This window comes from Bufo bufo, chromosome 1, assembly GCF_905171765.1.
Source record: "Bufo bufo chromosome 1, aBufBuf1.1, whole genome shotgun sequence".
Classification (NCBI taxonomy): Eukaryota; Metazoa; Chordata; class Amphibia; order Anura; family Bufonidae; genus Bufo; species Bufo bufo.
In genome coordinates, this window is record NC_053389.1 from 549,608,844 (window position 1) to 549,625,283 (window position 16,440).

The following is a 16,440-nucleotide window of genomic DNA, read 5'->3' on the forward strand; positions in this document are numbered from 1 at the left end:
TACTGCGGGCAATACCCTGCTCCATGCATCATCCTGCCATCCCCCCCATGTAGCCAAAAATATCCCCATAGGGGAAATGTTGAGGGCTCGACGTAATTGTTCCACCCTGAACTTATTCTTGAAGGAAGCCTCTGATATTTCAGCAAGGTTGCAGATTAGGGGATATTCGATGGAAAATATTCGCAAGGCGAGAAAACATGCGATGATCATGGATAGAAATTCTCTTGTATTTACTCGAACCAAGAACATGAAGCAAATCCATAAGAAAAAATATAAGAGAAGGAAATGTGATCGATTTCATGTTCGAAATTTGAGTGAACCTGTGACCTTTGTCACAAATTATAGTGCCGAATATCCCCTTGTCTGCAACATTATACGTAAACATTTTCCAGTTATAGGTTTTGATGAAGGCTGGGGAGACATTGCAGAGGCAGGCATTATATTCTATATCAAACATTGAAGTCTGGTTGCAGGATAGTCTCCAGAAGAGCAACCACTCTGTCCTGCTCATTATCACCGTCCCTCTACACTGCCAGTATTACCAAACATGATGTCAAATCCAGGTGGCTAGGTTATCAGGGCTTCACTAAATGTGGAAGCAATCGCTGCAAAACATGCAGTTATGTAGTACCTATTCAGACTTTTGACAACTCAACACATACCGTCACATTTCCAATACGCAGTTATATCAACTGTAATACTGAGGGTGTAGTCTATGTCATCAGATGCACCCAATGTGATCTGATGTATATAGGTAGCACGGCCCGCAAATTTAAGAGTCGGATTCTCGAACATTTGAACTACATCGGGAATCCCAATATTCTTAATATATCAAATGTAGCGAGGCACTTTATTCAGAAACATGCCCGTAGAGTGTCATTTTTTCAATCCTTTGGGATAGAGAAAGTTTTGGCACCCAAAAGGGGAGGAGACCACCGCAAAAAGATTCTTCTCCGGGAGGCCTACTGGATCTTTAGACTTGGATCTAGAATTCCAGCAGGTCTCAATTTGCGCAAAGAACTAATGTATATCTACCATTGACCTAGAGAACATATGGATAAAGAAAGGGCAGATATTTACCAACAGTTTAATATGGAGGTTTGATTTCAGCGTAGTTGAATCTATTACCCTTTTCAGCAGGCAAGATGGACACAATCCACAGTGTCTGATAAAATGGAGTATTTTAGCTGGACACTGTTTAGGACAGGGATCACACGGTGCGGTTCTGGTTGCCTAGAAGAGAATCTACCCATAGCATTAAAGTGTCGGAAATATTATATCTGCTGGCAAGTCTGTATGTCTATATACTTATTTATTTAATTTGATCTTTATGCCTTAGACATGCAGACTTGACAGTTTCTGTTGACACTAGATATGCTAGATGGCAAGGAACACTTTAATTGCTATTTACTTCTGCAACAAAACGTTTTATACCAAATTGCCTTGTTTCAATTATAAGGATTTATTATGAAATTTCTATATTATCTGTCGGTTCAGAACTAATTGTAACATATTTCAGGTTGGAAAGCTGTCATTTTGGTTGTTTGTATTACGATTTTAATAAGTAGAATGAATAGGTATTCACACTGTGCGGTTTGTCTTGTAAAAGCACAGAATAAGTTAACTATGGGGTTAAATTGTCCATGGGATATCTTCACAGTGTGTTTCCAATTGTATGTTTAACTGATGAATTAAAGGAAAAGGTGTGCTTCAGCAGTGGCAGCCAATAAGATTGGATGCTCCACCCAGAGTTTTCTGACGAGGTGCACTCCAAATCCTTTATAATATGGGGTCACACTGAACATGGTGCTACGACTAAGGGTACTCACCCGAAACGCGTCAGCAACCATGCCGTGGACTCAGTGATTGTGTCGGTTTTATGCATTTATCAATAAAGAAGAGCTAAAAGAGGATCTTTATCGTCTCCAGAAACCTTTTTTCCAAATTTGTCTGCAGGCATTATATGCATAGCGAAGAGAGCACCGACTATTGGACAAAAAGTAAGTCCTAACTTATTTTCGGAGAACGCTATTTGTGAACCAGTTTGGCTGACTACAAAGGGTAATTTTAAATGTGGAAGCAAGAAGTGTATTTGCTGATCGAATGGCAGTACACATGAACTGCGACATTAATTAATACATTAATTGCAATACAGAATATGTTGTGTATGTCATTACCTGTCGAACTTGCGCATTGCAATATGTGGGATGTACTATGAACCAGCTCAAGGTAAGAATTCGCAAACACTTGAGTGATATCCCGCATGTTTCAACGCGAAATGTATCAGCAGCCACCTCACACTTTGCGATTGTCCATAAGGGCGATACCTCTGCGTTTTTCGTGCAAGGTATCGAAAGAGTTACCACACCAATTAGAGGGGGAGATCCCAGACAGAAACTTTTTAGTAGAGAGACATACTGGATGTTTAATCTTGGAACATGTATACCTAAGGGGTTGAATAGAAAACATGACTTAACCCTACAATATAAATAATATAATTTTCATCAATATTGAGTCTCCGTTCCATCTGACTGAATTTCCCCTCTGTCAAAATTCGACTAGCCACCAGGTGCTGATTCCAGGTGATGGGGATTATTCAATCAAATGGGCATGTCTCTTGCCTGTGTATAAAATAGAGGTTTTTAAGTTTACGTGTTTGTCTTGATGAAGAGCTAAGATGTTATAGCCCGAAACGCATCACAGCAAAGTGTCCTATTTGATGTCGGATTTTATGGAAGTTGAATAAAGCATTTTTATTAAGAAGAGCTGGAATCCATTGTTTTTTCACAATTTAATATAGCATGTAATTTAGTGGGAAGCTGAATTTTTTTTTCTTAGAGTTGAATTGGAAAACAATGCAATTCTGCCATAGTTTTCTGGGTTTTGTTTTTACGGAGTTCTCCATTTGGTAAAACTGACATGATAACCTCATTCTGTAGGTCATTATAAACACAGTGATAGCACATTTTTATAGTTTTTCATGTGTTTTTAATACTTAAAAACATATTTTGAAAAAATATTTTATTTGCATTGCCATATTCTGACCTCCATAGCTTTTTTTATATTTACAAAGCTGTGTGAGGGCGATCACAGGAATAGTTTATACTGAATTAACCCCTAGTCTTCATACATGAATAAGGGTCACTGTATATCTCCTCCTGTTGAGGGTCACACAGGAAAGCACTGTGGGCTGCATGCAGCTCTGAGGATGGGCATACTCCATACACTTCAGAATATGTCCTCCAGGACCAGTGTTCTTCTCGCTTTACAGACTGGGGGTTCTTAAATAAAGTACACACTGCCAAAGGAACAAACATTCATAACAGTTTATTTCTGTATTAACATGAACAGAACATAGAACAGTATTTTCTATCAATATGCTCAATTCAGTCATGGTATATACAAATTAAGGGAAATGAAACAAAAGGGCACATGGTAACGATTGCAACTTTATGGAAAATCTGTAAAAGTTTTTTAGGCATTTGGGGTGGTTATCCAGTGATTAATGTGGACATATTATAAAACTGACAACAGATCAGAACACAAACAACTGTATTCTCTCTCTGGTATAGCACACCCGCCTATAATAGCCATTTTAAACATTGCTTATATTTTTATTTTGATGGAAAACTGTAAAATGTTAATTATCGTGTAATATACATAATGATCGTGGCCATGTTACTGTTGCTGGTGGTACTTATAGTAGCAGAAGATACATAAGACTGCAGTAGGGACATACAGTATTAAAATGGAAAACAAAGAACACAACCACAAACTACAAACCACTCTAATGCCACGGACACCACTATGCAGGTACTGGTGGGTTCATTGGCCTTTAAAACTAAAAACACTGTCACTGCCAGTAATAAAATGCTGTGCCATCTGTTGAGGATAAAATCACAATTCTGAGAGGGAAACTTTCAAGATCACATATTCTTATTAACATTTCCGCTATAACTTCATCAGATGTATGTTGCCATAAATGAAACTTTTACTGTATAGCTGTAGTTACAGGTTTGATATCAATGTACATTCATTGGCACATAAATCACACAGAACATTGTACTGTATTTGACTGTTACAGATGTCAGCAAGTCATATCTGAAGAGAGTACATACATAGAGGACAAAAATATGATAATTTAACTTTATAAAATATGATACATAGATGAAATACAGTGCACGTTATATCTAAGTGTCAACATTTTGTTAAATACTGAGCTTTTTTCATATGTTCCAACAAGTCTTTGTGCTTAAGGATGATTTCATGTTAAACAGATTATATTGCTTAACTGAAATACTGCCAATTAAACTGGTACAAAAATCACATACTTTCACAGACACATCAACATTATAACATTTACCGATGAGAAAAAAAGTTGCTTCTCATTAGTTCACAGTGCGAAAAGTGGAGTATGGTCAGTCTTAAAGGAGGTTCTTAGTTATTTCAGCCAACTGCAGGAATGGTTTGATTCTTGATGCAGTGTTGCGATTGGACACAATGAAAATCAAACACTTCACATGATGGCAGGAACTTTACATATTTCACTTCTTCATGGGTAGCGTCTCAGAGCCCTTCTTCGTCTGTTGTAGAAATGCCTGAGCCCATGTTGCCGTGAAAAATTCATCATGTAATTTTGTTTGCGAGTGCTGCAAAAAGAATTAATAAAATAAAGTAATGAAAAGGTGCTCAGTACAAACAGGCGTAACTAGGTTTACATAGATATTTGTTAGTCAGTCAGTGTCATTTATGTTGTGCAATGATGAAAAGCAAAACAAGATTAAGAACAATTTACAGCTGCCTTAAAACGTTCTTGTAAAATTTAAAGATAATAAAAAAAAATGGGCCAAAAGTAAGAAATGCTAAAGAAATCAAAAGAACCTATACTCACTAGTTCACCCGCTCTAGCCTGTATATCTATCGTGACCGCAGCAGCCAATCACTGGTCTCCACGATATATGGCAGGACACTGCCGAGCCAGTCATTTGTTGCAGCAGTCATAAGGTCTATATAACGGTAGTTACATCACCAATGCAGATTGTCAGGGAGGCCTAGAGCATATCACACTTTATCCGTCCTGCATGTTAATTTATAGCATTCTTTTTTCCTGAATACTTTGACAAGCTACAGTACAGGCTGCAGTAAATGGCAACCCTCAGTCTTCTGAAGCAAGGACTACAGGGATATATTACCAAAGTTGAGCTTACAGAAATATTTTCCATGTAAATCTCTTGAATATTCATTTATACAGGCTCTTCTGAGTATTATCATTCCTTCTTGTTTCAAGGCCAAATGACTATATATTTTCTTTTTTTCAATAATATTTCAACATTAAAAAAATTCACTTACTTTACATTATGAAGTTCCAATGATGGTAATTATTTCGCCTAAACCATTTACACATACCAATAAATCCTCTCAACATTATTTTTCCTGCTATATGACACTTTAATAAATGTTTAGAATTTTTTCAACAAAACTTCAAAACCTCTGTCCATTAACCACTTCCAGACCGGGCCATTTACCCCCTTCCTGACCAGGCTTAATTTTGCAAATCTGACATGTCACTTTAGGTGGTAATAGATTTTGGAACACTTTTATTTATTCAAGCCATTCTGAGATTGTTTTCTCGTGACACATTGTACTTTATGATAGTCATAAATTTGAATCAATATATTTCACTTTTATTCATGAAAAAATCCCAAATTTACCAAAAAATTTAAATTTCTTTGCTTTTAAAACAGAAAGTGATACCTCATAAAATATTTATTACTTAACATTCCCCATATACCTACTTTATGTCGGCATCATTTTGTAAATGTTAATTAATTTTTTTAGGACGTTAGAAGGCTTAGAATTTTAGAAGCAATTCTTACATTTTTTTTATAACATTTTCAAAAACCACTTTTTAAGGACCAGTTCAGGTCTGAAGTCTCTTTGTGAGGCTTAAATAGTGGAAACCCCCCATAAATGACCCCATTATAGAAACTACACCCCTCAAGTTACTCATAACTGATTTTACAAACTTTGTTAACCCTTTAGGTGTTCCACAAGAATGAAAGGAAATGGAGATCAAATTTCTAAATTTCACTTTTTTGGCAGATTTTCCATTTTAATCCATTTTTTTCTTTAACACACCGAGGGTTAACAGCCAAACAAAACAATATTTATTATCCTGATTCTGCGGTTTACAGAAACACCCCACATGCGGTCGTTAACTGATGTAAGGGCACACGGCAGGGTGCAGAAGAAAAGGAGCAGCATATGGTTTTTGGAAGGCAGATTTTGCTGAACTGGTTTTTAGATGCCATGTCCCATTTTAAGCCCCCCTGATGCACCCTTACAGTAGAAACTCCCAAAAAGTGACCCCATTTTGGAAACTCGGGGATAAGGTGCCAGTTTTATTGGTACTATTTTGGGTATATATGATTTTTTTATTGCTCTATATCATGTTTTTTGTGAGGCAAGGTAACCAAAGGCACTGTTTTTGCACTGTTTTTATTTTCAATTTTTTACAACATTCATCTGACAGACACAATGATATCAAATATGTCTACTTTACTTTGTTTAAGTTTTACATAATAAAGCATTTTAGAAAAAGAAAAAGTCTCCATTATCTGAACGCCATATTTTTTACATTTTTCTGCCGATCGTCTTGTGCAGGGGCTCGTTTTTTGTAGGAACAATTCATGTTTTTTTTTATACATATGATTTTTTTGATCATTCGTTATATGGGGCAAGGTGACCAAAAAATTGGTTGTTTTAGCACAGTTTTTATTTATTTATTTTTACAGCGTTCACCTGAGGGGTTAGGTCATGTGAATTTTTTACAGAGAAGATCGTTACGGAAGTGGCAATCCCTAATATGTATACTTTTTCTTATTTATTTAAGTTTTACATAATAATAGCTTTTTTGAAAAAATCATGTTTTAGTGTCTCCATAGTCTGAGAGCCATAGTTTTTGTTTTGTTTTTGACCGATTGTCTTAGTTAGGATCTAATTTTTTGTGGGATAAGGTGACAGTTTGATTGATATATTGAGCGGAATACACCTTTTTGATCACTTAGCGTTGCACTTTATGTGATGTTAGGTGACAAAAAATTGCTTTTTTGGCACTGTTTTTATTTTATTAATTTTTTTATGGTGTTCATCTGAGAGGTTAGGTCATGTGATATTTTTATAGAGCAGGTTGTTACGGACGCGGCAATACCTAATATGTCAACTTTTTTTCTTAATTCACTTTAACACAATAATAGCAGCTTTGAAGCAAAAAAAAAATCATTTAGTGTCTCCATTGTCTGAGAGTTATAGTTTTATTTTTTGACTTATTAAAAAAAATTCTAATAATAATCGATTGTCTTAGGTAGGGTCTAATTTTTTGCGGGATGAGGTGACGGTTTGATTGGTACTATTTTTGGGGGCATATGCCTTTTTTGATCATTTGGTGTTGCAATTTTTATGTAAGGTGACAAAAATTGCTCTTTTTATGGTGTTTATCGGACGGGGTGGATCATTTGATATATTTATAGATCCGGCCATCACGGATGCGGCAATACCAAATATGTTTATTTAATTAATTTTTTTATTACTTAATTGGGGATTTTTTATGTGAAACCTTTTTTTTATTAAAACACTTTATTTTTTTTATTTTACACTTTGTGTCCCCCATAACGTCATACAAGACCTCTGGGGGACATTTAACTTCACTTTTCTTTTTCACTATTGATTTCTCCTGTAACTGGGGCTGACATACATAGTAGCCCCAGTTACAGGGGAAATACACCCCCCATAATACAGCGCTGTACAGCCTCAGTGCAGGGCTGATCGAGGTCTGTGGAAGACATCGATCTAGAAGGCAGGGAAACCTGGGAACTGTACCTGCCTTCTCTCTGGGGTGCCCTGCTGTCAATGACAGCGGGCCCCCTGCTAGGCAGCTGCACGATTAGCGTGCAGCTACCATCCCTGAATGTATGTTCTAAAACGTCCATTCAGATATAAACAACCACCCATAGGACATTTATAGTCTATGGGTGGTCATGAAGTGGTTAAAGTCCTCTTTTTTTTATAGCATTTCATAGATCTTATAAACTGTACATTGTAAAATGGTTTTCCAAGACTTTATAACTGATGACCTATCCTCAAGATAGGTCATAAGTATCTAAATTATGGGCGTCCAACACCCGGGACCCCCACTGATCACCTGTTTTAGAAGGCACAGGTGCTCCTGTGAGCACCATAACCTTCTTGCAGCTTACTAAGCACAGACCGTACATTGTATAGTGGCTGTGCTTGGTGTGGCGCTCAGCCCCATTCACTTGAATGGGGCTGAGCTGCACCTAGGCCACGTGAGCGAATCAAGGTGCTACTGCAAGCGCCAATGCCTTCTCAAACAGCTAGTCAGCGGGGGTGTCAGGTATCATACCCCCACCGATCAGATACTGATTATCTATCCTGAGGATGGGTCATCAGGTATAAACTATCAGAAAACCCATTTAGCCAGTAACAATATAAATCAAATGCAAAGCAGTTCGAGATCAGTAGATGGAAAGAGTATCTGAACACTGTTGGAGTCCAAGCATGAGTTCATCATCTCTGCTGTCCTGCAATGTGCTTTATGACAGTGCCTCAATGACACCCCATTGCATCATAATAAAACATACACTTTAGGTAAAAAGAAATGATACACTGAAAGATAGGGTAGTTTTCACAAAGTTTCTTCAAGAAGACCATGCCAAAATCAAAGAGTCTGGAAAATATATCAGTCTCAGAAACCATTACAGAACATTTTGGGCAGCCACCATGTGTCATGTGATGCATAGGGAACACATCTATAGTGCTGTCAGTCATTGGCTGCAGCAGCACATGTGATCCCCAGCAAACTGGATGTTGGAGAGTGGGACCAGTGGAAGGAGCCAGAATCCAGTGACAGAGCAGTTAAGTATGCTTCCCGTCATAGGTTTGGCAAAATGCAGAAGTGGTCTAGCTGAAAGGCCCTCCAATGTGGACAACCCCTTTAAGACAACCATAGTGAAAGCCATTGGGGGTCATTTATTATAGCAAAAATGACATGGAAAAGTCACCAATTTTATTGCAAGTGCCAGTGTGTGAAAAATTAGCAACTTTTTAGATTTTTCTAACACCCTTGTTACTTTTCCAAAATCTGGGTGTGGCATGGGTGGGAGGAAGCAGGCCATGGGCAGGACCTCAGCAAACCGACTCATTTAACAACATGTGTGCCAGAAAGCTGGGGTACATTACACCAGAAATCTACTCCACAGTAGATTTCAGTTATGGAGAGGGACCGAAACAGCAGGCATTTATGGGGAATGAACCGCTTGTTCCCGATAATTGCCTGCTCGGTACAGGAGGTGAAAGCTGCATTTGCATATATCAATCACCTTGGGTATATGTCGCAAGCAATCTCTCATCTCCCTGATCACTCCTCCCTCTATGAACGTTTATTGTTTCTGAACAGCAGATCGCTTATAATTCAAGTGATATTTTCACCCGATGAACAAGTGAACAAGTGCCCGCCACCAATCTAATAGTTATTTTCCATCATGTGGATAGGGAATAACTTAGCATAAAAGGAATACCGCTTTAAAGATAGTCCTGCAGCTGTAGCAGAAATAGGTGTAACCGTACTAAAGCCAGTTCTACAGAGATTACAAATTTCTCATCAGCAGCATGCAAGGAAGTTATAGGAATGTTTTATTGCAATTATTGCTACAAAAGTGGTCAACTTTTAACTTTAAGGGCAGTTATTCATATGGGTGTTAAATAACTTTGTTAATCTCATAAATGCAGTAATAATTTAAATATTGTGTTCACTTGTGTTCCCTGTGTCTAATCCTTTTTACATTTAGTCATAGACTACTGATTGCCTCATCTTGACATGTATTTTTCTAACAAATTAAATAAAACTTAACTTTTATTGGTGCTTTTATTTTATTAATCTTATCTAACCACAATTATTTAAAACTTTTATCAGGAGTCCCCCTATTCTAATGCTGTATTGCATGTGTTATTCTCTGCTCTGGTAGCTGCGCGCTAGCTCCAGATTTGTCTTGGCGTCTGTTAGTTCCTTCTATATATAGCACTTAGTAGGTTCACCTAATATTTAAAATCATCTCATGCACTGCCCCCCGACATGTTTCGCCAGCTACCTGGCGTCTTCAGGGGATCGGGCAGTCATGACTGGCGTGCAGCTACCAGAGCAGAGAATAACACATGCAATACAGAATTAGAATAGGGGGACTCCTGATAAAAGTCATGACTAGCGCGCAGCTACCAGAGCAGAGAATAACACATGCAATACAGCATTAGAATAGGGGGACTCCTGATAAAAGTTTTAAATAATTGTGGTTAGATAAGATTAATAAAATAAAAGCACAAATAAAAGTTAAGTTTTATTTAATTTGTTAGAAAAACACATGGCAAGATGAGGCAATCAGTAGTCTATGACTAAATGTAAAAAGGATATTTAGGCCTCTACATGTGTAGGGTACATATGTAAAGCTACTCTGTGTCTAATGACTCAATTTGGCTTAAAGCATCTTTTATTAAAAAAATGAATGTCTAGTTTACACTGAATAATCTAATATTATGTAAAGGTTATATACAGTATAAGGTCAAAAGATTGAAAGAGTAATAGATGTTTGGAACAGGTAGTGAAGTTCCACATGCCTGGGATATTCTGCATATCCTTATCCTAAGATAACAATACAAATTAAATACTATAAAGGCAGACTTGACGGACCACTTGGTCATTTTCTGCCATCAATCTTCTATATTTCTGCTATATAAATCCATGTTTAGTTTGCTCCTTGTGGTACACAACCATATGCATAGTATTTAAAGATGTTAGTCTTTGGGGAAAATGCAGCAGAAAATGTTAGAAAATAAGAAAAAATATAAAAAAATACTAAAAACAATACTCGCCTCTCCAATCACCTGCTGATCCAGGACAGAAGCTCTGGCAGTACTCCCTGTGGTGGTGCCAGTATTATGGCATTGGACCACTGAGGACATTTAAGAGCTCTGCTTTGCTTCCTTCGCTACCATCTTCAGTACAGGAGCAAGTTCTGTACAAACATAAGGCCCTAGCTCCCACACTTAAAATGGTAGCCTAATGAGTAGAGCATGAGGCTCTGTCTTCTACTAACTAATGAGATGCTGTTCGTGGAAGGGTTTCTATAGCAAAATAACCTAATAAAATGATTTAGAAAAATTATATTGCAAAGTCCTGTACTATAAGGAGTAGTATTTACTAACCCTTCTTATATTTAAGTGTTGTCCTGTTATTATAGCTTTGTGTACATAAAAGGAAGACAAAGAATACACACTTACCTTATTCTAGTGTAGAACCAATGAAAGCAAATAATGAAATATAACACAAGTTAGAAAATGCCTTTCTATGCATGCAGCACTGTGATTACTCATAAAAGACGGATGAGGATTAGAGGCAATTAACGATTTTTCATTTCTTATAGAAAGAGAAATTAGAGACATTACTATTGTGCTTGCAGACATTCAGAATACTTGCTACATATGCCATGCAGTATTTGCTCGCAATACAGATGTACTTTCACACTCATGATGTACTGACAAATGTCTGGAGGTGGCAATGAGACTTAATTTACAGTATGTTCACATTAAATCTGTGTACAATAGCAACTTACAGAAAAGGCTGGGGTGACACAGAGACTTTGGTTGGACACACATTGCACAGCCAAAAATCGTAGCATGTCCATGCTACATCACAGCATAATCAAATGAACAGCAATGTGTTCTTATGTGCAAGCTGACGTGGGGGTGACACAAAAGTCACCAGAAATATAAAATGTTTGGATTTCTGTCAACTCGCACGTATCGGTTACAGCAACCTGCAGATCACAACATGACCACATATACTTTTGTTATATTGCTGTGATCTTTAGCTGCACGATGGGTGTCATGGCCAAAGTTCCCATGTAGTTCCAGCCTAAAGAGCTGAAACAGAGTTAGGGCTCATGTACATGTTCATAGTCTGTTTTCTGGTCCGCAAATTGCAGATCCGCAAAACATGGATAAGAATAGGACATATTCTATTTTTGTTACTGGTGCCATGGAACGGACATACGGATGTGGACGGCAGATGGTGTGCTGTCCGCATCTTTTGCGACCCCATTGAAGTACATGGTCCGCATCCAACCCGCACAAAATGTGGAGCAGATGTGGGGAAAAAAAAATATGTTTGTGTGCATGAGCCTTTCAGTTGTAAGCTATTAGAACTGTCTAGAATATCAGCAGTATTACAATATAGGGAAATCATTATCTTCTCCAGCTGGGAACACATCCCACACACATACTAAACATATATGGGTGTACAAATGCAAAGGCGGCAACTTTTAATCTCATCACACATGCAAACACTGAGTGGCTTTTTTCCATTTGTGCAGCAGACAAAATAAAGTGCTTTTAAGAGCAGGTAAGAGGAAGATGTGCAAAGAATAGACACAGCCAGTTCCAGCAATTTACAAGTGCATATACATGAACAGTGGTAACATCTAAAAGGACCTGGTTTGTACATGACATCACGTCAGCCTTTTACCCAGAATACTGTGTCAGGATATATAAAAGGGAGGAGTAAACTAGTGTTAGCCATTCAAAACAGCAATATTTTCTAGATGAGAATATAGAAGAAACCATGGACTAACTGAATTACAAATCATGGGGCAGAATTACTAATCCGGTCTCATATTTAGTCCGTAAACAGTGACAGGCAGTCTAAAGATTTGCCAGATTTATCATAGTGGATCACGCTTTATGATAAATCTGGTACAACCTATTGGTTACCTTATGCTGTGCAAAAAATGGTGCAATCAGGAGAAAGTTGTCCCATTTCTGACAAGCCACAGTTAGGAGTAGTTAAGTACATTTGCCCCAATTAAGTGAGTCAGATTTACTGACAAGCGCTAATATTGTTGTTAAGCCAAAGCTACCTCAATCTTGGTAATTTATGTTAACTACAATGGGCATAACAATATAATTAATGAACTGAAAAGTGAAGAAGATACCATGTATAAGAAAAGGAGAGAAATTTTCTAAACAATCTGTAACATAATTATATATCAAACTACACAACAAAAGAACATGGTATGCCTCATATATAATGTGTAATATTATTACAAGGAAGGGGAGAGCGCACCTGCCTTAAGGTACCGTAAGGTAGAAAAATGTGCATAGTTGAGCCAAATGTATTATAATGTATTCACCATTTTAATAAATTTGGTGCTTTTTGTGACTTTTCACTGACTCCTAAATTCTTGCATTTTATGACACAATTGATAAATTTCATCCCACCAACCTAAGGTAGGCTGGAACATCGTAGATTTTCATTTCAATCAGATATGATATAAGGTGTTTTCCAGATGTAGAAGCAGTTTTCACATTAACTGTTAAATACCCTATCAATATATTTTTTAAATTGTGCCCATGTTCTCAGAATGTAAATAATACATGGTTAAAAGCTGTCCTTGTGATGTCACCATCCAGCAGTCTTATAATATACTCACATGACTGCATTGGCCATCTTTCCGATTTCTTTGACTAGTAAATTCCTCTTTCATGTCCTAAAACGCCCATATCTGCTGGTATACAGCAAATATACAGACTTTCTGCAACCTAGACTCAAGGACTGCAAAAAATCCAGCAGTGTTTTTTTTTGTGATTGTCACAGTCATGGCAACTTCACTTTGGTGGCTGCACTGTTACACAGTGATCTTTGGGTGTTACGTCCAGCCTATCTCATTGTGGACTTTTACAGCATAAATCTATAGAGTCTTTTCTGGCATTCTGGAAGATGGTACAAGACTGTGATGGCTAACCTCGGCACTCTGGCTATGGTAAAACTACAACTCCCAAGGATGTACACTTGCTTGGCTGTTCTCAGACCTCCATAGAAATTAATGGTGCATGCTGGGAGTTGTAGTTTCAGCACAGCTGGAGTGCTGGAGGTCAGCCAATCACTGGTATAAAACATAAAAAAAACAAGGAAAAGTTAAAAGGCAAAATTACATTTAGGTTGTTCCAACATAGATACATGTGTTGGACATCCGCAAGTTTCCACAACATTTGTGCGATTCTGAAATTTACTATTGCATTTCTATTTTAGACCTGTGAATGGACCATAGAAACATAGCCAAATTATAGAAAAGTCACAGGCAAGTCGCTGTCACATGCAACTTGCAGTGTGGTTTATGATGTCAGCAGTATGGGATTTTTTTTAGATGGTCACATCAAAGCTACAGCATGTCGAGTGTCATCGTGACCTAACTGACCATCATTAGATTTGATGTCGGAATAAGATATTGCAATCTTCATATCTCGCAAAACACATGTTGCTGTGTAGCACCAGACATTTCTAAGACAGTATGACCCCCTATACATACAAAATTGACTCAGAAAACCTTGTCTGACACAATTTCCCCCCAAATAAGAGCACAGCAGCACAGGAGGAGAAAAAAGAAAAAAAAAAAAGAAGCTATGTCTGGCCATTAAATTAATAAAGCATCCTAGAGTCTATCAATTTTGATCATTTAAAATCTGTACAGTCCAACACCTGCTGAGCTGTTTTAATTTCTATAAAAATAAATTGTCATGTGTGATGTTAGTTTTAATGCACACATTACATTTATTAATCATACAATGATGTATATTGCCACCTGGTGGTAATATATAGCAATGTTCGGTCTTTTTTGTGTTAAAGGGAGTCTGTCACCACAATTTCACCTTATACACTGCTTACATAGTGCTGTTACATAAATACCCATGATTCAAATGGTACCTTTGGTCTTTTGTTCTGACTTTCACCAGCAGCAAAAACACAGTTTTATTAATATGTAAATGAGGGCTCGCAAGTGCCCAGGGGTGGCGTTCGGGCTGTAAGTGCCCAGGCCGCTCTGCCCTCTTCTTAGATAACTCCTTCCCAGCCTCTTGCTTGGCCCGCCCTGTAGGACCCTTGCGTCATCTAAAGTACTGGCTGAGATCCCGCTGATGCATTGCATAGAGCAGGCATGCTCAACCTGCGGCCCTCCAGCTGTTGCAAAACTACAACTCCCAGCATGCCTGAACAGCCTACAGCTATCAGCCGGGAATTGTGGGAGTTGTAGTTTTACAACAACTGGAAGGCTGCAGGTTGAGCATGCCTGGCATAGAGCGATGCAGCTGCCCACAATGGTCATCACAGTGCTCATGCCCAAGCCCGGCGGTGAACTGGGCACTCACAGGATTTTGGCTAGTACACTGGATGACGCCACTACACATCAGCATTGCGGACTCTCTTCTACAAGTACAGGTAGGCGTGACTGTGTCACATATAGATACTACTTATAACTTAGAGGACAGCAGACGTGGTAGAATCCTGCTTCTAGTCATTGGTACTTATGTGCAGTCGGAGAGTAAGCGCAGCAATGCTTCTTTTACATTTTTGTGTCCAGTTTGGATCCCATAAACCCCTTCAAGATGAAGCTCATTTTTGCATTTTTATTTTTTCCTCCCAAAATTCCAAGAGCCATAACTGTGTATATATATATATATATATATATATATATATATATATATATATTTATTAGTTTAGGCTGAAGCTCAGCCTGCATTTGTGGGAGGGGCTTGAGCCTATATCAGCCCCTCTCACTCTTACCTGGCAGGCATTCCGGTTATCGACTTCCAGGTAGAAGAGTCGCATCTGCTCCCCTCAGCCGTCCCGGTCGCTTCACGCTGCAGCTTCCGCGTTGCACGGGGGTAAGTTGGAGGACATCCTCATCGCACCCCAGCTACCACAGGTAACGCACCGCTGAATCACCAGTGCCGCGGCCAGCGGCGTGCGTTCCACCGTGGAACGCACGCGGCACCCCGCCTTCTCTAAGGAGGGATTCATGGGCGGCCAGCAGCCCTGCCTCCTGGGCCGGTTCTCACAGTTGCCGTCCGCCGCTTATCGGCCTGACCCCTGGGGGGGGGCTCGGGTTCCGCCTGCCACATCTAGTGCCTGCCGTACTTCTCACGATGGCTGGTGAGACTCGCGGCTTCCTTCAGGGGTCACGTTGCGCTGGTTTCCAGGTAGCTGCTTAGGGCGCCTGCTACGCATATCTGGTCGGCAGGGGGCGCAATTGGGCATGCCATTACGTTTAGCCACCCTGCGGTCCTGCCTGCTGACATCCCAGGTAGGGTGCGGCAGATGCGTGCTGGCATGCTCCTAGGAGCAATAGCGCCTGTTATATTTTAGCTTGGGTTGCTTTTAAAAAAAACAGCAATAAAGTTTAAAAAAATAAAAATAAAATTCATATGAACCACCTCCTTGATACGCTCAGGTCATCTCCCTCTTGCTTGGATCGCCCTGGCATTCTTTCTACGGTTTTTCTCCACCTGGTCACACCCAGGCCTGTCATCGTCTGCCTGGTA

At 38.8% G+C, this 16,440-nt stretch overlaps 1 protein-coding gene across 2 annotated transcripts in view; it reads right to left on the reverse strand.

Moving 5' to 3' along the window:
- Positions 1-3,312: 3,312 nt before the first annotated feature.
- The window catches only part of RELN (reelin), an 841,105-nt gene continuing 827,977 nt past the window's right edge, over positions 3,313-16,440 (reverse strand). For both annotated transcript variants that reach the window (XM_040412563.1, XM_040412554.1), the window contains exon 64: positions 3,313-4,649. In XM_040412563.1, coding sequence (XP_040268497.1) covers positions 4,553-4,649 — 97 coding nt within the window. In that variant the 3' untranslated portion in view covers positions 3,313-4,552. The remainder of the gene's footprint in view (positions 4,650-16,440) is intronic.